Source organism: Babjeviella inositovora, assembly GCF_001661335.1.
Source record: "Babjeviella inositovora NRRL Y-12698 unplaced genomic scaffold BABINscaffold_5, whole genome shotgun sequence".
Lineage (NCBI taxonomy): Eukaryota > Fungi > Ascomycota > Pichiomycetes > Serinales > Babjeviella > Babjeviella inositovora.
Genome location: NW_017566842.1, coordinates 813,678 through 835,929, shown reverse-complemented (window position 1 = coordinate 835,929; position 22,252 = coordinate 813,678). Strand labels below are relative to the sequence as shown.

Sequence of the window (22,252 nt, the reverse complement as noted above, 5' to 3'; positions counted from 1 at the left end):
AATGCTTGATTTACAGAACTTCATAGCCTGATTATGCTCCTATACAATAGATACATATCTAAATTTTACAGAGTGATAGTTTTGCGCTAGTTTGAAGGGGTTTAAATCTTGAACTATTTCCAATGGCTTGTCATAATGGTGCTCAAATCCCTCTGACCTGTGCGTGCAGGAGTGGTTTAGGGGTAAAATCTAACATTCCCATTGTTAGGCCACGGGTTCGAGTCCCGTCTCTTGCATTAACTTTTTGATATACCTCTCCGTGGCCATGGCATGAAAGAGCGGCACAGGGTTCAGTTTTTAAACCCGTGCAGACAGTGCATGTCGGTTTTTAGCAATCTGTTGCTGAATAATATTGGTGTCCATGGCGATAATGAATAGTAATTGATCTGTGGTATACCTAGTAGCTAAAAGAGAATACTTTTCATCCGTAAGATATATACAGGGATAAGGTAGTCGGTGGTCTTGTATACTAAGGCGGATACGATGCCAGGGTGTCCGCTTATTGTATGTAGGTAGGTAACGATCACTGACGTCCGTCTAGTCAAATGGCATCTTTATTGCATCTTCCGTTAAATAGCATTTGATCATACCGAAATCACTTTAGAAACACTGTTCGATGTCCTCCTTTAAACAGACTTCAAACGATCCTACGACATCGAGTGTGTACAGGAACAGATTTCAACAGGGTGCCTACACGCTTTTGTCTCTACCACTTAGGACATGATCTTTTGCATTCCAGAAGTACACGTTTCAGTGCCAAATGGCGAGATTGCGGCCTTTGTTGAAGCTAAAAGGCTACACCCGACAAACATCCAATCCCCTCCAAATACTTATACGCCACAGGGTATCGTACGGGGAACCTTTGTAGTTGGATGGCTCTGCAAAACTCAAGGCCAGTTCGAGCGTCAAGGCTGCCTTTAGTGCTACACAGAGCAATCCCGCTTTAGATAGCGTATATTTTCGAATGGCGCTCGGAGATACCAGTTTTTCCACAGTTTCTGCGGAAATGATCCTGGCTTTAGGTTTTGAGCCCTGTGGTAACCGTACTAGTCAACCAGGGTATCACAAACAAGCTGGTAGTCTGAGTTCTTTTAGAGTCCAGAAGGGCATGGTTTGAAGATAAAAGAGACTCAAAAGCTTAGAATCTTGGGAATTAGTCATCTGTAGGAGGATTACTAAAATTACTAAGGTTTTTTTAGTAGGAGTGTCTGCAATATGGCTTGCCTTAACTACGCTGAATAGTTTGGAGCATATGCAATGCGTTCTCCACACCTGTATGGGTTACGCCATTTATTGCAGAAAGTCGTATAGCTCGCTGTAGCTGGTCTAGTCAAGCTCGTAAAGTATTTCTACAAAACTAGGGCTATTATCAAGTGAGTTTCCTTTGTTGCAATTGACTTATATGCCCTCGTCATCTATCCCTGTGAACATGAAGTCCAACAGGGTTATATAAGATGTCGGCTATCCTTCAGAGTTGGGGCTTTTTATTCTAGACTTTAGCTATTAAATAACCATCACACTTCCTTTTTGAATACAAGGAGCCTATAACAATGCTGAACTCTGACACGAAAAGATTAGAGGACTCAAAATCCAAGATCGACTTTATCACGGAGATCGACTCCGTATCAGAGATCGACCCCACCACGGAGATTATCAAGCACACCTCTGGGCTCACCAACAATCCAGAGATGGAGGACTACATTGCCAAGTTCCTTGGGATCTCCAGCGATGCCCAGGCCAACGAAACTCAGGAAAAGACCATGCTGCTTAAGCAGGGGTTGAAGACCTTCCCCAAGGCTGCCCTCTGGTCTATCGTCCTTTCCACTGCTATCATCATGGAAGGTTACGATACCAGTTTGTTGAACTCGTTTTACGGTCTTTCAGCTTTTCAGAAGAAGTTTGGTGTTCCAAGTAAAAAGGGGGGATACCAGATTGAACCCAAGTGGCAGACTGCCTTGAGTATGTGTGCCAATGTTGGTGAGATCTTGGGATTGTTCGCTGCTGGCTTTATTGTTGACAGAGTTGGTTATCGTTGGACTTTGATTGGCTCGCTTACTATGGTTATCGGCTTTATCTTTATTCTTTTTTTTGCTGAGAATCTTGGTATGCTTGCTGCCGGTGAGATTTTGTTAGGGTTGCCGTGGGGTGCATTCCAGACCTTGACGGTTTCCTATGCCTCCGAGGTTTGTCCACTTGTATTGAGATTCTACTTGACCACTTACGTCAACATTTGTTGGGTTATTGGGCAGTTGATTGCCTCGGGTGTTTTGAAATCCTATGTCGGTTCCAAATCCAAATGGGCTTACAAGGTTCCTTTTGCGCTCCAGTGGATATGGCCTGTGCCAATAATGATAGGTATCTACTTGGCGCCAGAATCTCCGTGGTGGTTGGTTAAGAAAGGGAGAGTCAGTGAGGCCAGAAAGTCGATAGGCAGATTAATTTCCGAGAACGAGCTGATTCCTGATAAGAGTGTTCTCGCGGATGCAATGACCGCCAAAATCCAGTTGGCTAACGAAGAAGAGGCTGCTTTAGTAGCGGGTTTATCCTACACCGATTGCTTCAAAGGTGTCAACTGGAGAAGAACCAGAGTTGGAGCCATGGTATGGCTCGTTCAGCACATCAGTGGTGGCGCCTTATCCGGCTATTCCACCTATTTCTACGAACAAGCTGGTTTGGACAAAAGTAACGCGTTCACTTTCACAATCGTGCAATATTCTTTGGGTCTCATCGGTACTATCGGGTCATGGTTCCTCTCTCAGAAGGTTGGTAGATTCAAGATTTATTTCTTCGGTCTCTGCGCTCAGGCCAGTATTCTTATTTTGATTGGTATCCTTGGATGCCTCAGTGCAAAGAGTGCTTCATGGGGCATCGGGTCTCTTTTGCTAGTCTTTGTCTTTGTGTACGATTTAGCTGTCGGCCCGACGTGTTACTGTCTCGTTACCGAAATCCCATCTGTGAGATTGAGAACCAAGTCAGTTATTATCTCTAGGAATGTGTACAACGTTGCTGGTATTTTCAACGCTGTTGTCACTCCGTACATGTTGAACCCAGATGCATGGAACTGGAAGGCCAAGACCGGATTCTTCTGGGCAGGTTCTGCCATCCTCAGTGCTGTTTGGTGTTGGTTCGAGTTGCCTGAGACTAAGGGCAGAACATTTGCTGAGTTGGATACCTTGTTCAAGAACAAGGTCAAAGCCAGGGACTTTGTGAAGACTGAGATTACCACGTTTGATGCTCAAGAGATGATGGTGAGATTGGGAGAGGAAGGGTTGAAGAAGGTAGTGCAAGACACTGAAGGTTCCACCACTGGCTACGATAACGGAAGGGAATACTCTCCCCAAGCTTCCCCTTAGGGTTCTCACAAGATCTAACTTCTCTTGAAAATGATTTATATTATTTCTGGGTAGATTTTTTTTCTCTACATTGTTTTCTTTTAATTCGATTATCCACCTGGCCTAGTAATTTTTAGCCCAGTCGTGCAGAGATTTATTTCACGCGATAGCCAAATAACTAGTTACCCAAATAAAATGGTATATTCAAAGAGATATCTTAATTTTTGTTCCCAGGGAACAATCTAGGTGCTGTTAAACTTTGATTCCAGGGACTTAGTATCTGGTAGTAATTGGCGGAGGAACGCTTTATTCTGATTGACTGTAATTTTGGTTATACGTCTCGCCATGGAAATAACACTGAAATCGCTGGGTTTGTGTATAGAGAATAGGACCAACTTTTTTTTATTTACCGACCGGCCATTTTGAGTACCTGATGAAAGATTGAAACAGGCTCGTGTGGAGCACTGGCGAGGGTGGTGTGCCAGTGTCAAACTCAAACTCTAGTCCATCCTTACGGAGTTAACACATACTGTACTGCCACACTAGATGGAGTACAAGGCTACTTTCAAAGAGTAACACCGAGGCTAACTCCCAGGAGAACCATGTCTTACTAAATTATACTAAGGCAGAGAGGTATGGCCAGGTGACTAAACTGAAAGGTTGCAAATATCTCTTACTCGGGGTTGCAACACAGTGTTATCATGAAGACTAAAGAATATAGTGATTTATCCATTGCATTGTGGAGTTGCGGAAGCTTGTTTTTTTTAAAAGATTTTGGGTCCACGCTACACATACATAAGCCTAAAATTTGAAGTAAATGAGTAATAAATTATAAGGGTAGCCATGCTTTGATGTAATGGTGAACGCATCTCACTGAACTGCGGTTTTAGTCTCTCTAGTTATTCACCCCCCGGGCAATCATGGGTAGGGTTCCTCTTTGGATTACCATGTGGACAGAAAATTATATCATATATGGTTAATTTTCTATAAAAAAGTATCCCAATTGCCCCAGAAATAGTTCTAGAAGTGCTGTTGGTACTCTTGGTTGCGCAACTCTACACTTATCTGAGGGAAATACATTCCAGCTAGTTGCAGGTCGGCAATGGGAATTAGGTGAGAACTCTGTATTTCAAACTCTATAGATCATGATCAAATACCTAGATGAACCCGCCAGGGTCCAAACTAACCCTCGCTATCACAGGCGAAATTAGGGAGTGTTGATTTAATTGGTATCTCCAGTAAAATAGCTTTTGGCTATCCTAAAATTTCTCCTGGAGTATTCTAACGTATTTCTCAGACATAGAATATATACCAGAACAGATTTCAACAATTTCAGCGCTGTAAAACGTAGCTGCTCCCGAGAAAACTTGTCCGAGGTAAGAAGACAAGCCAAAAAATAGAACCCGACGCGGGGGTCTAACCCACAACCTTGTGATTGTGTACTGCTAAGAGTCACACACTCTATTGATTGAACTAGCCAGGATTCTAATGGCGATGCCAGAGTTTGAGAAGCTATCTTTGAGGTTATGAGTGGTATCGTGTGTAGCTACCAGAATGGGTTGATGACAGTTACTAGAACTAGCTTTCTAGCACGGGTAAAGCGACGTGGTGATTCAAGCCCAGAGGGCTATATAACGAAGTGGTTTCCTGCTGGCAGGATATGCGATTAATTCAAGAATTACCTTGTCATGGATTATTGTAAATGTATCTTGTAGATAGAACGACATACCACAATCTCCGGACTGAAGATCCAATAGGTACTAGAATCATATAGGTGGTGAGAGATAATGAGTATAGTTTCATGTGCCTGGTTATAATAAGGGAACTGCGATAAGGGTTTGGTCCGCTATAGAGCCGATCACTGACACTAAGCGCTGCAAATCAAGGGGATTTCCTGGTTACGGAATTATGTGGTATAGAACGCGGCAATCAGATTTGAGTGTCAGAGGTCGGAGTCTGCCCTCTAACACGAGCGAAGAGAATGCTGAGCCAAGAGGGTTAGAATTCTAGTGGTGATCTTAGGGGACTAAAACACAGGTGGCTACTCGCGGATGAAAACGCTAGTGTTGATTCCGGCAGATAGTATGCTGAAGCAGCTTCCAACTATTATGATATATTCTTAATTTAGTATGAGCATCAATCAGAGTTTTATTCCACAATGACAAGTTATACTATTTTTCTGTTGGTCTAGGTGGAGCTGAGGTTCATTCAGATACAAGATGTAGCCTCAAGGTTGGTGAAAGCCAGAAGGTCGAGAGAACCTGCCCAAGCCCTAAGAGTTGTGAAGGAATGAGTGCTGTTGCACGTCCCGAGGAGATTGCGCTAAAGAATTGGTCTACTAGTGTATTAGATACTTATACTAAGAGTTAAAAACAAAGAATTTTTGTGGCTCCAAGAAGACTGGTGGAATTCTTTCATCGTTGACAGCTACCAGTAGACAGCGTAACCAGTTATATAATATTAGTCATCATGTCTAAGCTATAGACATCCCGGACAGATGGAGCATCAGGCTGGGAGGGTTAATCGGGCTTTGGTGGGCCATTGGCGAAAACCAAAATTATAGAGATTCGTGAAAAGATGCAAAAAAAAATTAAGGTCCGCTCGTCCGAATATTTAGATAATTCCAGACTAGTCTATGCGTAATGTCTAATTATAACGATCTATGTTTGAGCCAAGAATCGCCTCCTGTTTATCCGAGTTCTTGGACAGATTTAGGTTAGAACACTTATAGCGTCTAGTAGCAACCGTTGCGTAGGCTATAGAACTTTGAGATCGCAGCCGCTATTCCGGCCGTGGTAATCACAGGATTTATGACAAATGTCGCGTTTAAAACTATAACCACCTGTATGCCATCCTAGCAAACCTTAACTCAAGGTTAAGGAAAAAGTTTAATCCTTGACAGCTGACAGAGAAAACGCCACTATCCTTGTTAGACAGATTAATGACAAATATGGAACCTGGGGCTGCTGAATGCAGATGGAAAAAAGCTTCTACATACGGTGCAAGTGAAGCTTTGGTTTTCGGTACCCAGTACGCAGGTCTAACACCATGAGAAAGATTCTTTTCCGGGTATAAACTGTTGCATATCTAGTATGCGGTGTATATCATTAACTAACTAAGAACTTTTTTTTTCATAGATAATATATACAGACAAAACTATAGGCTAGTTCTGGTCTACCCTCTCCTCCGGTTGTGAACGTATGGTTATTGATCATTCATAAACGGAAGGCCATGTAGAAGTTAACGGAAATGCAAACTAAGCAACGCCGTGAAGCATAATGCTTGTAGTTTATGGAAACGATGCTAAGGGTGAAGGTTATTTTATTCGGCAAATCGGCATATGCATGCAAGCTGTAGACCTTATAAGCATTTTCCATGCGTCATGAGGGTTTCTAAATGCTTTCAGTCTTACCCAACTTTCCCTTTTGGTGTTTCAAGTACAAGTTGTGAACATCTCTAAGGTACAAATGAATGACCTGTTTCATTGTACTTACTACCGCCTTTTAGTTTACGAAGGTGGGATGAGATAAATGCATGCACTATCAGTGCTTACATGGCTATGGCGAACAATAACGCACTAAATGATGGACGCACCAGCGGAGGTTTCCTATCCGCTATAGGCCAAAAGCTATCCTACGGTAAAAAAAATCGATTTCCAACCCATTAAACATGGGTGCTGGGAACTTCCAAGAAAGGGTATAAATATAGGCTGCAATTACCCTCGAAAGTAGTTCCAACATAGAAAAAAGTATCATTATTATTGAAAATAAATTATCTTCAGAATGAAATCAGCTTTGGCCAACTTGGGAATGGCCCTTCAATTTTTGGCGTTAGCGTCATTCGTCTATGGCCTGCTGGGTCCTCAAGTTAAGTTGTCCGACGGAGACACCATCACCGGTAACTACGATACTCTTAACCTTGAATCTTACTTGGGTATTTCTTATGCCGCTCCTCCCGTAGGATCCTTGAGATTCAAGCCGCCCCAGCCATTTGCCGGGAGCTTGAACGGTTTCAATGCTCTGACTTACGGTCCGTCGTGCTTTCAGATGAACATGGAAGCGGGACTCACCAATTCCTTGCAAGGTGCGGCTTTGGGCTTAGTGATGCAATCCCCATTATTCAACGCGATCGTCTCTCAATCCGAAGATTGCTTGACCCTCAATGTGTACAGGAAGAGAGGTCTCTCCTCTACCGCCAAGTTGCCGGTGATGTTCTGGATCTACGGTGGTGGGTTCGAAATCGGTGGTACCACCACCTACCCGCCAGAACAACTTATGGCGCAAGGGGCCCTTCAGGGCCAAGATTTTATCTATGTCTCTGTCAACTACAGACTTGGTGCCTTTGGGTTCTTGGGAGGGCTGGAGATAAAGGCTGAGGGCAGTGGTAACGCGGGATTTTTGGACCAGAGACTTGGTTTACAATGGGTTGCCGATAACATTGCTTCGTTCGGCGGTGACCCAAGCAAGGTCACCATCTTCGGTGAATCAGCTGGCTCGATGTCGGTAGCCCACCACCTTATTGCAAACAGTGGTGACAACACTTATAAGGGGGAGCCATTGTTCAGAGCTGCTATCATGCAGCCCGGATCTGTTCTTCCATCTCTAGAAATTGATTCGGCATACCCACAACTCATCTTCGACACTGTTGCTGATGCTGCTGGCTGTGATGCTGCCTCCGACAAGTTAGAGTGCTTGAGAAACGTTCCATATGACACAATGGCGGTTGCAAGTAACTCTGTTCCTGGTATGCTCGGTTATGCGTCCTTGAAGTTTTCCTACATGCCAAGACCGGATGGTGGTATTATTTCCTACCTGCCGGCACAGATGGTTACGGACGGAAAGTACGCGAGAGTACCATACATTATCGGTGACCAGAACGATGGGGGGACTATTTTCACCCTCGGTAGCTTGAACGTGACCACTGAGGCTGAGGTGAGAACATATGTCGACTATTTGTTCCCCGAAGTTTCTTCCTCCCAGTTAGATCAGTTGTTGACTTTATACTCACAGGATATCACTCAGGGTTCTCCTTTCGGGTCTGGTACTTCGAATGCGTTGACACCTCAGTATAAGAGAATTTCAGCTTTAATCGGCGATATCTTTTCCCAAGCCCCGAGAAGATTTATGTTAAACAGCACTTCAGACGTTACCAGATACACCTATAACTCCCAACAATTAACGGGCACCGCAGTTGTCGGCACGTTCCACGCCAATGACCTCATCGATCAATACGACGTTACTGGTTCTGGGTCCTTGGTCTACCGTAATGCGTTTATTGCGTTTGCCAATACCTTGAATCCTAATAGCGGTGGGCTGTATACCTTGACCAACTGGCCACAGTACCAGAACACCAATACTCTTGCCAACAACATGATGGGTATTAGTACTGTGGGTCTTTCCACCGGACAAGACAACTACAGGCAGGCAGCTATAAGCTTCCTCAACGATAACTACCAAGCCTTTTCTTTCTAATCAATGTTGATTAAGAAGCCCTTTCCATTGAATAGCTATATGAGTTAATGTTAGTAAGAACTCGAGTACACATGTAGCACAGGAATAATAGCTCTGATACAGTCTAGTTTGTTATTCAGGGAGATTGTGATACACCTAGAAGGTAGCGGAAACCGAAATGCCGGATAGTCAGTATTGTAAAATATCGTCCAACTGGAGGTGTGAAAGTATTTGCCAAATAAAAAGGAAAAGTATCGGACTGAGCGAGGAATTGAACCTCAGGCCATTCTCATCTAAAGTAAGTATCATGCCAGATGCTGTAAACCAGGGGGATTGCCTGGCTATGAAATTAGTCTTTTTTATATAAAACTAGATTTCTATCTTATATACCGAGACGGATACGATACAAGGGTGCCAACCTATCAGAGGTAGGAGGTTAACCATTGCCGACGTCTGTCCAGTTAAATGTCAATTTTACTACAGACGTTGTATGCTTTTTTTTGTAGATAAATAGTTTTTTCCAGTAAAGTTGCTTTTGATTATACCGAAATCAATTCTGAGCCATCATTTGATTAACAAGATGAGTCAGTCTGGCATTTCTCCACACCAATTTGTACACAATCCTGTGGCATCAGATATGTGTAGAAACAGGTTTCAACATGACTAACAAGGTAAGTCAATCTGGCATTTATTCACAGACATTTAAACAACCCCATGACATCAAATATGCACAAGGACAGATTTCAACAAGTAGAACATAATTGTCTTGAGTAAACCTGTACGTGGCACAGACAAAAAATGAAACCCGACGCGGGGGTCGAACCCGCAACCTTGTGATCGCGTACTGCTAAGAGTCACACGCTCTACCGATTGAGCTAGCCAGGCTGCTAACAACGAATATAAATCTAACCGAAATCAGTAACTGCTAGAATAACATAAGTTGATCGGAGATATCGAGGCCGGTGCGGCGCGGAAATATCCGTGTCAGGACCCTTAAACGGTCGCTCCCTGCTCTAGTAACGCCACATAGATTCTATATGCTAGTGTGATAGGGGGAGCTTTGATTCTTTACCCCTGTAAATCTATCAGATAGGATATACCGTGTCGAATCAATTAACAATTACTCAGCAATCACCCGATTCATTAGAGTTTAATTGTCCAAGACAAATTCCAGAATTTTGCCCCAGACAATTTCGCATATGCATGATTTCCAAGTCGGAGTTGTCGGTGTGCATATTATCTCTGCCATCTGCACAACTTCCATCACCCTGAAGGGTTGTTGAAAATACCCAGACTTGCAATTTGAGTATATAAACAGAGACGCCCCGTTTTTTAAACGCAAGTCTTTTCTCACAACTTACTCATTTACCATGAAATTATACAGAAGTGTGGCCTTGGTGGTGTTGGGCACCCTTATCTCCTCTGCAGTGTCCAAAAACGTGTCACCGCTTTTTGGCACAAACGAACTATTGGTTGGTTCTGGCAGTCCCGCAGAAACCTACCTCATCAAACGCGATGACGACGACGATTCCAACATTGATAGCGGCAACCCGGACGAAGAGGAGGGGGAAAAGGAAGACTCTAAGGATGGATTGAGCAACCAGGTGGTCAAAGCCTCATACTTCTCCTTCAACGGAAAGGTCAGGGACTACGTCTACTTGAAACAGAACGACCACGGCAACAACGACGAAACCATCTTGGCGCTCACGACCCAAAACACCTGCTATGTGACCCATGACCAGGGATACTCGTGGGAAATCGTGGCACCTGGCGAGGAGATTCTTTCCATCCACGTGAACCCTTATAACTCAGATCACGTGTACTTGATCGCCGCAAACCAAAAGGTGGTGTACTCGCGCGACAGAGCGGATAACTGGAAGTCGTTCAGGACTCCGTCGCTCCCTTCGCCTAACACGCAGCCGATCCGATTCCATCCGCGCAGAGACAGTTGGTTGATCTGGTTGGGCCAGGAGGGGTGCACTCACCCGGGCTCCCTCAGCTGTCGCACCGTGGCGTACGTCTCCAAGTCGTTTGGGAAGAGGTGGTTGGAAATGCAGGAGAACGTCAACATGTGTTCGTTTATCGTGAAGTTGCACGAAAACACGTTCAATCCGTTGGTGCTCTGCGACAGACCGGCCACCAAGTCTAACAACTTCCGGTCTGAGTTGATGTACAGCGAGGATTTCTTTAAGACGCGCGAGGTGGTGTTGACAAACGTAGTAGACTTTGAGACCAGCGGCGAGTACTTCTTCACCACCGTGGAGAAGGGTGACAGCGGGGTGGTGGAGGCGTACGTTTCCACCAACGGGAAGAACTGGCACAAGACCAGCTTGCCTGCGGGATTGGAACTCAGCAAGCATCAGGCGTACACGATCATATCGGCGACGGAATACTCCGTCTGGATGCACATCACAACGAATGACCGCTCCAGCACCGAGTTTGGCAACATTTTAAAGTCCAACTCCAACGGTACGTACTACAACCAGATCGTCAGCAACGTCAACCGCGACCTCCGCGGGTACGTGGACTTTGAAAAGATGGAGGGGATTGAGGGCATCAGCGTAATCAACACTGTGTTGAACCCTAACGAGGCGCGTGCCGGCGCCCGCAAGAAGGTCAAGTCGCAGATCACCCACAACGACGGGGGGAACTGGGAGTACATCCACCCGCCTGCCATTGACTCGAATGGGGTCAAAACTCCGTGCTACGGCAATCCGTTAGAAAAATGTTCGTTGAACTTACACGGCTACACCGAGAGGGCCGACTACAGAGACACCTTTTCTTCCCAGGGTGCCTTGGGCATGATGGTGGCCACCGGCAACGTTGGCGAGACCTTACAGAGTTTGTATGATGGCAACACGTACCTCACAAGAGACGGCGGGATCACCTGGAAGGAGGTCCGCAAGGGAGTTTATATGTGGGAATACGGTGACCAGGGGTCCATTATCGTGCTTGTAAACTCTTTGGACCAAACGAACGAGATCTTGTACTCCTTGAACGAGGGCGACACCTGGGAGACGTTCCGCTTTAGTGAGGAAAAGGTCTGGGTGGAGGATATCTCCACCGTCCCGTCCGACAACTCCAAGAAGTTCCTCTTGTTCACCAAGTTGGCCATGCGCCACGGTGACAGATCACGGGTCTTCCAGATCGACTTCAGCACGTTGTACAAGCGGAAGTGTAACTTGGATGTCCAGAACTTGGAAAGCACAACCGACGACTTTGAGATCTGGAGCCCCCAGCACCCACTATCCCCGGATAACTGCTTGTTCGGGAGAGAAACCCGGTACTTGCGCAAGATTCCGGGCCGTGACTGCTTCATTGGCACCCAGGTTGTCCAGCCACATCTGATTGTGAAGGATTGCGCGTGCACCAGACAGGACTTTGAATGTGATTTCAACTACATCAGAGATAAAGACGACACGTGCCGCTTGATCGCCGGCTACAGCCCGCCAAACCACTTGCAAGACATGTGCTTCGACAGAAAGGGAAACCGCAACAAGGACCAGGTGGAATACTGGGTCTCGACGGGGTACCGCAAGATTCCGCTTAGCACCTGCAAGGGTGGCTTTGAGATGGACAAGAAGGAGGTCAAGGCATGTCCTGGTAGCAATGCGAGGTTCAATGAGATGTACGGGATTACCAAGATGGGTGTATTCAAGGCTTTCGTATCGATGCTCGGGGTAGTGGGGATTTCGCTTGTGGTTGGAAGGTATGTTGTAAAGAACTACGGCGACAAGTTGAGGATTTTCACCGGGCCAATTCGGTTGGAGGACGATGAGGACGACTATAGACCAAGCTTGTTGAACGCCTTTACCGAAGACAGCAATGATTCATCCACCTTGGGAAAGGTGAAACAAGGTGCCATGACCGCCTTCCTTACAGTTGTGGCCGTAGCCCAGACTAGCCTCAGAAAGACCCGGCTATGGACCGGAAACTTAAAGACTGATCTTCAGGAGAGATTTGGCAGACGCGAGCGCCATATCGTTTTGTCTGAGGAGGAAGAGGTTGCGGGAAGTCCTGAGAGAATCGCCGAGTCGTTGGAGAGCAGCAGTTACCATGACATAGAGGAAGATAGATTGTTGAATGAGACAGATGTGGATGACGGCGATCCCAGCAGCGCAGATGAGGGGTTACACGACGACGGGTCTACTTCTCCCTACCGCTATTAAACCAGCGAGTGATATTTATTAAATAATATATGATTAGCTAGTTGATTTATTTGTAAAAGAGCAGGGCAGAGGGTTTCAAATTAACAGAGTATCTTTGAGTGATAAACATGGACTAAGGATTGTAGGTCACAGGACGAACGCGGAATATACAACATACTACCTTCCATTCACTGTACTTGGCTATTTTTCGTGGCATATAGTTTATAATTCCACGCATAGCTCTATCATGGTACGTCTGACTGTCTGTGAAACGGTGGCTATCTACCCTCCTGGGAGCGGTCTGAGTGCTATACCTTGAAATGGGGTTGCTTTTCCGATAGCGAGAAAAATGCTTCGAGCCCATGCCTTGTCTGGTTAGGCTCGCAGAACCTAGTTCACCTCTAAAATGAAACTTGAAACCTTCCCCTACTCTTCTTCCTCAAAATACTTCACTTTCAACCACAAACTGCACATATTGCACTGCACAATCAAGTCGAACCCGCCCTCCCCGTCGTCGGTGCCCGACGATTCCAAGTCCCCCTCTGTAAGCACAAACCCGCCATGGCCAGTGCACCGCGGGCAGTCCTTGGTCCAGAAGTACGCCTCATCGCCCTTCGGCTCATGGACTGTAAAGTCTTCAAGAGTATACATGTCAAGGCCGTCCCCGTTGAGATTGAACCCAAATCTCTGCACCGACTTTTGCAAGTCGCGGTCGTACTGCGCCCTTTCCTCGGGATGTAGAAGCACGGCATACGCCTCTTTGAGCTCTGCGATTTCCTGGGATGCATCAACCTTTGAGGGGGTCTCCCGCTGGTTGAGTTTATCCGGGTGGGTGAGCAACAACCGGGTTCGGTAGGCGGCCTTGATCTCGGATGCTGGAGCGTCGGGGGCCACACCCATCACCTCGTAGTGAGTCTTGCGAAGATTTACAACCTTCATCTCGGTGACTATACTCGACATGGGATTCTTTGTGCAATAGAATATGCCAAAAGAATACGAATAATTTGGATATCAGGCCGTCTCACTAATATTCAACTCCCCTCGGGGTTAAGGATTCCGTGCAGGAAAGCTAATCTTTTCTATTTTTCACATCGGGTTTCGCACGCACGAAAAAAATTTCCCACCCTGCAAAAGAAAAAAAAAACCTGGCAGGTATCATAGCTTATTAGATCAGGCCAACCCACATCCAATACACATCATGGGCGAAAAGAGAAAGAGAGCGTCTAACAAGATCACCGAGTTGCGTGTTTCTTCGTACTCGGAAGATCCATCGGTGGTCTGCACGTCCTTCTTTAACGGGATGTCTATTCCAGAGTCCACCGACTTCCAGCTCTACAAGCACAAGTCCGCAGCCGAGTTTGCGCTCCACGGCGAAAACGAAACCTTAGAGTACAACGGTGAGACCGCTTCAGATGACACCAACAACTACGTGGTTGCGATGTACGATCCGGTCAACAAGTCCGTGGAGTTGTACCAGACGCCGATGCTTTTGGCAAAGGTGACGGCGAAAGCCAAGCGCTTCTCGACCAAGCCAGCCATCCAGCAGAAGAACGTGCGGATGATGGTCCAGCGTAACGCGTTGGGCGAGGCGTTCGGTACCAAGAAGGCTAAGAAGGCGATCACCGATCAAGAGAGAAACAGAGTCGATGCCGAGAAGTTGTCCAACGTGGAGTTGGACATCGTGGACGCTGTCAAATCCAGCACACTGGAGTTGCCGTCCAGAAAGGAGTTGGCCCAGAACGTCAGCAACGAAAGACCGGTGCCACCGTGCAATGCGGACGCCACGAACGTGGAGGACGTCTACGCCGTCGAGAGCATCATTCCAGCGCACGAGTGGGAGTTCTTGAGAGTGAGTCCGATCTTGAAGGAGAAGGATGCCAAGAAGCGTGCGGAGATGTTGCCATTTGCTACCTCTGCCTTTGTCAATGCTCATTTACCGGCCATCCTGTCGTCTTCCCAGACTACCAAGTTGCAATTATTATACTACACATCGTTGTTGATGGGCGTTTACGAGAACAGACGCACCTCCAACAAGGACAACTTGTCTGAGAAGTTGAACAACCCGCCAGATGTGTTGGTCGACGGGATCTTGGACAGATTTGCCATTGCCCGTCCAGGTGCTTTTGGCAGATCTAAGGACCGTGGCTTTGTGATCGACCCCCAGCACGAGGACAAGCTTTTATGCTACATCTTGTGTCTTGTCTTGCACATTGACTCCTTCATGGTGGAAATCTCCCCGTTGGCTCAGGAATTGTCCTTGAAGCCATCCAAGTTGGTCAACTTGTTCAAGACCTTGGGGTGTGGGGTCAAGTCTGCTACCGTTGCCCAGGCTGACGCCTACGGTATTCCAAAGTCTGCCGCCTCGACGTATAAGATTGCATCTTTAAGGGTTCCTTTCAAGGTGCCGGAAATGACCAGAAAGGGCAGCAAGAAGGGCCGCTAAGCTATGTATATTTATCCGCATTTTTCATTATAAAAGGGTGTAGTGCGGGAGGGCGTACTCTCTGTAATACATAGGGTACAGCTCTTAATCTGGGTGCTTCCTCCACAGATCAGTAAGACTAGCAGATATTTGAAGCTGTCACTTGATTGGGCTTGGAAAGGGCACATTCAACAGACACTTCAGAGGCCCGAAGGTCTAACGGAGAAAATATACCACGGTATGTTGGCTTTGATGGTCCATATAAGCATCCGTTCTGGCCAAGTTTTTGGATGGGTTACTCTGACGGTGCTAGTTGTGTTATATACAAAGTAGAGACATGTAGTGGAGATATCTAGACAAGTACATGTTCATAACTGTTAATATTTCTATTTGCAATGCTAATTTTCCTCTCCAAATAAAATATTGAGCTGCGTCCTCTTCCACTACCGAGCTCTAGTTTAGAGATTTTTTGATCGTATCTAAAAAAGCACAAGCTTTTGATACGAGTTTCTTGCACAAGCTTCTGATATGAGCTTCCCGCATATGCTTCTGATACGAGCTTCTTGCACATGCTTCTGATACGAGCCTCTTGCACATGCTTCTTACACATGCTACTCGGCAAAGTTATATGAACCCAGCATTAGAATCTTCCGGGGGAGGACGCAGCTATACGATTCCGCAGTCCGTATCGGGCGGTTTCGATCTAAATCGTTCTCTTGAAGAGTGGACACTTGCCATCGTAAACTACGCTTCTGATATCATGGAAGCTCACCTCAGTTCTGTTTTATGTAAGAAGCCAATGAGAAGCAGTCTACCACCGATATACCGGTCTGACCATGTCTTTTTCAAATGCAGCATGTACATATTGTTAAACCTGGGTGAGGATTTTCAAATGCGACATTCACAGATTGGGCAGGCAAGCTTCCGCATTGGGCAGCCAGCCATGCGGATTTCGATACTGCGGCGCACGTCTACATAGTCCCAACCGTGACCTTATCGACTTTAGGTGCAACTCCTGCACTGAGTGTCCGTCCCGCATGGTTTCATTCACGAATAGTGGCTTAAGCCGTGCGCTAGGTCCAGATCCCGGGGGCATAGTCTCAGCCTTGTAAAGATATTATCTAAACAATACAAAGGGAATTACACAAAAGATAAGCTAAATAGTAACGTTGTGGCATTCTTTGATGTGCGTGCCTGTGCGTCCTTTAGCAAGGCTAAACGCACAGGAACCAGAGATGGAGAACAGTATCCTGCAGCGAAGTCTTTGCTAATTCTCTTCCTTTAAAGTCGAGAGGGTTTTGCTCTAAAGGCATGCCGGGGAGGCACCTTTATCTACGGGCTCTTCCTTTATCCACGGGTTTATCTACGCTCCTTCAAATCCTATCTACGTTCTGCTTCGCTATTGACAATGACGGATCAGAAACCCAACTTGGACTTGCCGTTTCTGCTAAATAACGCCCAGCCGTTGGCGTTCCCACAGAACATGGTCCAGAGCCCACCAAACCGCCAAACTCCTAGAATGGCGCTCTCTGTGACCATTCCGCCATCAGATAACCTTGTAGAGGAAGCGGTGGAGGCGCTGAAGACGCCAGAGCGCCAGGGACGTTACGCGGACCTTTCTTCGCTACCGACGCCAATTGTGGCCTCAGAAAATGCCTTCGGCTCGTTTACCTCACCAAAGGCCACCGAATCTTCGTATGTGCAGCAACAGCGCAGCCCACCAGTGTACTCGCAGGGCGCCTTGCACATCCCCAAATACCGTAAACTGAAACAAGGACAGACGATCACTAGCAACGACACCAGCCACTCAAACAGCGTCAACTCGCGGATTTTGTCAGAGTACAGGCCGCGGGATATTGGTTACACTGTGACGTCGCCACAGCATCGAAATTTCTCCGTTTCGGGCATTCCTGAGCTCGAGGGCGGTCTCAAGGAGGCCAGTCACATCGAACCCCCCAGGGAGGTTCTAGGTAATGGAGAGACATTTGCTGCGAAAGACAGACAGCAGGTCGAACACAGATGGAGGACGAAGGAAGAGCTCGGCCAAGGAAGCTTCTCCAAGGTGGTTCTTGGCGAAGACATGGCGCTGGGAGCGCTTGCGGCGATCAAAATCACAAAGTACCCGGCGGCAAAGCACTTGCGGCTTGAGTTTGAGAACAGCATCAACCTAGAGATTGCCACGTTGCGCCACGTGTGCCACCCGAACATCATTCAGTTACTTGGGACCTCCAACACTGACGAGGAGAATATCATGGTCTTGCCCTACTGTTCCGGGGGCGACCTTTTCCACATGACTATCAACCACTACGCCGAGTATACTCCCATGTTTATCCGGCGAATTTTCGCCGAGCTCTCGTGCGGCGTCGCCTACCTCCACCAGAGCGGCTATGTGCACCGCGACATCAAGCTCGAGAACATTCTCCTCAACTGCGCGTGGGAGGGGCTTGCGGAACGGCTTTACTCGAACTCTCCCCTCGTAACCATCTCCGACTTTGGCCTATCAAAGCACTATTTGCCGGCCACAGACCCTCCATTAACTACGCGCTGCGGGTCTGACGACTACGTCGCGCCTGAGATCCTCATGGGGGTCGAGTACGACGGAACGCTCACCGATACTTGGTCGATGGGGGTGGTGTTGTACGCCTTGCTCGAGAATCGCTTACCCTTTGACCCGGTGGCAGGGACTAATCCCACCTCCTCGTCCCGCCGGGCGCGCTCGCGGACCGCCCACCGCATCGCTAGAATTGAATGGGACTGGATGTTGCTCAAAAGCGAGGATGGCGAGGAGACCGGAGCTGAAACGTCCAATGCGACCATGGCCGAATTGGCGGAGGCGCACTTGAGGAACCACCTGTCGCTGGCATATGCAGAGGCAAAATGGATCGTCACGAACTGTCTTATAAGAAAGGACAAGCGGTGGAGAATTGGCGATATTCTCGCGGTGCCGTGGGTCCGTGGTGCTATCCCGGACTACGAAAACTAATGAACGGGGGATATAATGAAGTTATCTTTCCGATATGAAATGTATACTAATGCTAATGGGATGGTTGTAGAGTTAAGCGTGAGTGAGCGCTTTGAATGATATAAAGCATCATATTTTATAGGTAGGCCACGTACAAGCTAGAGAGCTGACTAATAAAATAACTTCGGTTTCGGCGAAAGATTGCGAGAGGAAACGGAACTTGAGCTTAATTAAGGTGTAGGCTACAGTGCTCAATGGCTAGATTATTTTCTAATGTTCTTCAAAGGTGTAGTGAAGATACGCTTTTTTTTTGGCAAAAATTTATATTAAATAGCAGGAAATACAAAAAAAACAGTAAATATTCCAGTTTAGAAACTCTCCCATAATTATAGATAATTATAAAGAGATAGTACATTGACGGATTTAATACCAACTGGATTTAACCATTCATAGGGGGTGCTATTTGACCTCTCACCTAGAACATATGCTATATCTCCGCCATTCGCGCAGGCTAGGACTTGTATCGAGCCGCATCGCCACCTCGGCTCAAGTCGCCGATACTTTGCCTTGGCATTTTACCAGACTCATACCACTTGTAGCAATGGCCTAACCACCATTCCAATACATTAAGACGTCATAATTCCGTGTCATCACATCCCTATAATTATGTAGATCACCAATTGAATAAACTTCGCCCCTTTAAACCCCCCTGTAAACCTATGTTTCTATCGTGATGCCCACACATGCCACCCCAGATTCTACGCGCGACTTGACACAAGGATTGCCGCGAAAAATCCGTGTGACTCCACATTTTTCTTTCCCGCGCATACTTCGTCTTAACCTTCGCCCTTTGCTTACCAGTGCTACAACCTACCGTAAACATGGGCCAGTTCGCATCACATTCTGTGGATGAAAAGTCCCTAGAGACAAAACACACGTCGGCCAGTCTCACAACGTCCATTGGCTCGATGCAGGGGTATCGCGTGACAATGGAGGACGCCCATTGCCTCGCACACGACGCTTCGATCCATCCGGACTTTGAGATCTCCATCTTTGGGGTCTTTGACGGCCATGGGGGCAAGAAATCCGCCAAGTATGTCTCCGAAGTCTTGCCGTGTTTGCTCATGAAACGCCTCCTCGCGCGCTTCCACAACCTGCTAGAAGGCACGTCGGGCGACCTCTTGGAGCGATTGGGGAAAATTGAGGCGCAGATCGACTACCTCAAGTTCCTCCGTGACTGCTTCTTCAAAGTCGATAGCGCGTTGCTGGAGCAGAACTTCAACTCCGGGAGCACCGCCGTTGTGGCGCTCTTGGTGAATCGGCGGCTAGTGGTGGCGAACGTGGGCGACTCGCGGTGCTACGTGTCTGTCAATGGGATTGCCAAATCGCTCTCGTACGATCATAAGCCGAACAATGTGGGGGAGCTCATGCGTATCCACCGCTCGGGAGGCTTTGTAGCGATGAACAGAGTCAACGGCGTGTTGGCGCTCAGTCGCGCGTTCGGCGACTTTGGCTTTAAGGCCGGCCTAATGTCTGTCCCGGGGCCGAATGGTAAGCGCCACGCGGTGGTGCGCATCCCCCCCGAGGAGACGCCAGTCACATGCGAGCCGGAGGTTATTGTTCACACGCTCGGCCGACTGGACGAGTTTTTGGTGTTGGCGTGCGACGGGATCTGGGACTGCTATAAAAACCAGACTTTGAATAACGAGATCCGCGACTGGATATTGAAGGGGAAGAGCTTGCAGGAAATCTGCCAGATTGTGTTGGATAACAGTTTGGGGATGGCGAATAATGTCACGGGGATTGGATACGACAACATGACAATTATGCTTGTGGCGCTCCACCAGCGTGAGGGGAGCGTGGAGGCGTGGTATGATGAGATGATTGAGAAACTAAGCAAGCGAAGGGGATTAATTTAATTGAGCTTCCGAAGGAAACAAGATTGATTAGAGTCCGGAGACAAGATTGATTAGAGTCTGGAGACAAGATTGATTAGAGTCTGGAGACAAGATTGATTAGGGTCCAGAGACGAATTAATCTAGTTGAGCCCTGTGGAAATGCAAAATTTTAGCCCCAAAGAAAATGGTTCCAATCCCGAAACGTCAACATTGCTCGAATAGAACAAACCTGGGTTGCAACGTTCTCAACAGCAGACTGTCACAGTGGGCAAAGTGAAGACAACTGGGTACTGCTACAATTGGGCAAATCTCGGACTACGATTCTTAAGTGCATATCCCGTCAAGAATACGCCAACCCTGTCACTGGCTTTGGCCCACGACAAGCTATTCTTGTTCGGCTTCAGTCATAATCCGAATACATCACATCCTTCCACGGCTGCATATAGATACCCACCAACTAGAAGTTAACCATTACACCCGAGCAAAAATACGGCCAGGAAGGCCGAAAGTTTCTTTCGAGGTTTCTACTAAGTTATAAATATTTCTACAAGGGTTGACTAAACAATAATCTTCATAGTGACTTTGCCCTTCCACAATACAGGCTATATGGTGACACTGACAATAAAAATGTGCATTTACTCAGGTACCCGGAGCAAGCGGTTGACCATATAACGGCGTGGCGTAAACTAACAAAGATTTAATTGTATTAGTAGGGCCATTAACGACCCCTCAAATAATTTTATCAATCGTACATTTGGTAGTTCGAGATCTGCGCGGCGATGCCCAAAAATTTTCAGCACACGACCTATTATTTACGCAGAGCAAAGGCAGTATCCTAGCTTACCCCCCTCAAACACCATTCCTCTCAATCCCCCAACATGTCGGATACCGAAACCAATCTCCTTGAAAACACCCTTGTGGGGTTAGCTGGCATCGAACAGGAAGTCGACCAGGCCGAAAGAGATGCAGGTACGTACAAACCACACCACCCACAAACCCTACTAACCCGCCCAGACATTTTCAGAATCAAAAAGACCCATCCGATCTACATCAAGCGCAGACAGCTTTTGCTTGACGTGCCAAAGTTCTGGTACATTGTGATTGCCCAGAACGAGGATTTCATCGACTATATTGGCCCGGAGGACTTGAAGTTCTTGGAGTTTGTCAAGGACATCTACGTTGAATACGACGTTGCCACCAATGACGAAGCCACCAACCCACGTGACTTCAGTATCACCTTTCAGTTTGAAGCGCCACACGGTGAAATTGCCGCCCAGTCCGTCACCAAGAAATTCAAGACTGTAATGGACGAAGACAACCACGAGGAGAGGTTAATCTCCACCGTGGCCAGCGTCGAGTGGCCCGTGGAGTTGGCCAGCATCACCCCGCACTTGATTGCAGACAAGACCTCTGCTGAAGGTAAGAAGAAATATCGTTTGGGCATGAGATCCTTTTTTGCATGGTTCAAGTGGACCGGGTTGAAGCCAGGCAAGGAGTTTAGAAATGGGGAGGAGTTGACCAGATTGATTGTTGAGGAGTTATTCCCATACGCGGTCAAGTACTACACCGAGGCCGTTCCAGGTTTGAATGAAGACTCCGAAGACGAGTCCAGCGAGGAGTTGGACTTGAGCGGGGAGGAAGAAGAGGAAGAAAATGCCACCAAGAAGCGTAAGTTATAGCCACAGGTGTTTCCGTGTATAGTATAAAAATAAACGATTTGAGTAAAGTGAAGCAGATCCGGTGCATAACCATATATCCGAAGAAAACCCAGCTCCAATGCATGAAATATATTAGAAACCGCTAAATACACATCCAAGACGACAAGTTCATCTATACCAGCGACGTTACTCATCACACTTACCTAACACCCTCCCTTAATCAATCAGATCATCGTGGAACCCATACGCCACTATACTGGGCTTTTCCGAGGCATGCTTCTGGTTCATAAAGTTCAAGTTCGACTGGGTTAACGGCTTGTGGCCGCTACTAACCGCTGGCGTATCCGCATTTTCCTTGTCCTTGACCATCCGCTGGTGGTGC

The 22,252-nt window shown here is 47.0% G+C and overlaps 8 protein-coding genes and 3 non-coding genes across 11 annotated transcripts; 8 read left to right on the top strand and 3 right to left on the bottom strand.

Annotated features, from left to right (window-relative positions):
- Nucleotides 1–165: 165 nt before the first annotated feature.
- On the top strand, nt 166–236 carry BABINDRAFT_t184. Its single transcript has one exon. It is a non-coding gene; the product is annotated as a tRNA-Gly (tRNA).
- A 1,449-nt stretch (nt 237–1,685) lies between these two features.
- Nucleotides 1,686–3,365, top strand: BABINDRAFT_48916 (uncharacterized protein; the record flags this gene model as incomplete). Its single annotated transcript, XM_019132144.1, has 1 exon — nt 1,686–3,365. The coding sequence occupies one exon, from the start codon at nt 1,689–1,691 to the stop codon at nt 3,351–3,353; it is 1,665 nt and encodes a 554-aa protein (XP_018985753.1). The 3' UTR covers nt 3,354–3,365.
- Nucleotides 3,366–4,732: 1,367 nt separating this feature from the next.
- BABINDRAFT_t178 lies at nt 4,733–4,815 on the bottom strand. Its single transcript has one exon. It is a non-coding gene; the product is annotated as a tRNA-Lys (tRNA).
- Nucleotides 4,816–7,141: 2,326 nt separating this feature from the next.
- BABINDRAFT_35845 (uncharacterized protein) lies at nt 7,142–8,803 on the top strand (the record flags this gene model as incomplete). Its single annotated transcript, XM_019131734.1, has 1 exon — nt 7,142–8,803. The coding sequence occupies one exon, from the start codon at nt 7,142–7,144 to the stop codon at nt 8,801–8,803; it is 1,662 nt and encodes a 553-aa protein (XP_018985752.1).
- Nucleotides 8,804–9,584: 781 nt separating this feature from the next.
- On the bottom strand, nt 9,585–9,667 carry BABINDRAFT_t177. The gene has a single exon. It is a non-coding gene; the product is annotated as a tRNA-Lys (tRNA).
- Nucleotides 9,668–10,467: 800 nt separating this feature from the next.
- Nucleotides 10,468–12,522, top strand: BABINDRAFT_20654 (sortilin family protein; the record flags this gene model as incomplete). Its single annotated transcript, XM_019131251.1, has 1 exon — nt 10,468–12,522. A coding segment is annotated over one exon (2,055 nt), but the record flags the coding sequence as incomplete, so codon positions are not given.
- An 834-nt stretch (nt 12,523–13,356) lies between these two features.
- BABINDRAFT_35509 (uncharacterized protein) lies at nt 13,357–13,869 on the bottom strand (the record flags this gene model as incomplete). Its single annotated transcript, XM_019131721.1, has 1 exon — nt 13,357–13,869. The coding sequence occupies one exon, from the start codon at nt 13,867–13,869 to the stop codon at nt 13,357–13,359; it is 513 nt and encodes a 170-aa protein (XP_018985750.1).
- A 269-nt stretch (nt 13,870–14,138) lies between these two features.
- Nucleotides 14,139–15,780, top strand: BABINDRAFT_161364 (DNA-directed RNA polymerase I subunit). Its single transcript, XM_019128767.1, has one exon. It carries the CDS (start codon nt 14,231–14,233, stop codon nt 15,371–15,373), a length of 1,143 nt encoding a protein of 380 aa, XP_018985749.1. The 5' UTR covers nt 14,139–14,230; the 3' UTR covers nt 15,374–15,780.
- A 917-nt stretch (nt 15,781–16,697) lies between these two features.
- BABINDRAFT_161363 (serine/threonine protein kinase) lies at nt 16,698–18,509 on the top strand. The gene has a single exon (XM_019128766.1). It carries the CDS (start codon nt 16,761–16,763, stop codon nt 18,333–18,335), a length of 1,575 nt encoding a protein of 524 aa, XP_018985748.1. The 5' UTR covers nt 16,698–16,760; the 3' UTR covers nt 18,336–18,509.
- A 686-nt stretch (nt 18,510–19,195) lies between these two features.
- Nucleotides 19,196–20,233, top strand: PTC4 (type 2C protein phosphatase; the record flags this gene model as incomplete). Its single annotated transcript, XM_019130456.1, has 1 exon — nt 19,196–20,233. One exon carries the CDS (start codon nt 19,196–19,198, stop codon nt 20,231–20,233), a length of 1,038 nt encoding a protein of 345 aa, XP_018985747.1.
- An 857-nt stretch (nt 20,234–21,090) lies between these two features.
- Nucleotides 21,091–21,891, top strand: BABINDRAFT_166750 (uncharacterized protein; the record flags this gene model as incomplete). Its single annotated transcript, XM_019130455.1, has 2 exons — nt 21,091–21,181; nt 21,227–21,891. 2 exons carry the CDS (start codon nt 21,091–21,093, stop codon nt 21,889–21,891), a joined length of 756 nt encoding a protein of 251 aa, XP_018985746.1.
- Between the last annotated feature and the right edge of the window lie 361 nt (nt 21,892–22,252).

What these genes read in the sequence shown, in the direction of transcription:
- BABINDRAFT_161364 (XM_019128767.1), top strand. Translation starts at nt 14,231, where the DNA reads ATGTCTATTCCAGAGTCCACCGACTTCCAGCTCTACAAGCACAAGTCC.
- BABINDRAFT_161363 (XM_019128766.1), top strand. Translation starts at nt 16,761, where the DNA reads ATGACGGATCAGAAACCCAACTTGGACTTGCCGTTTCTGCTAAATAAC.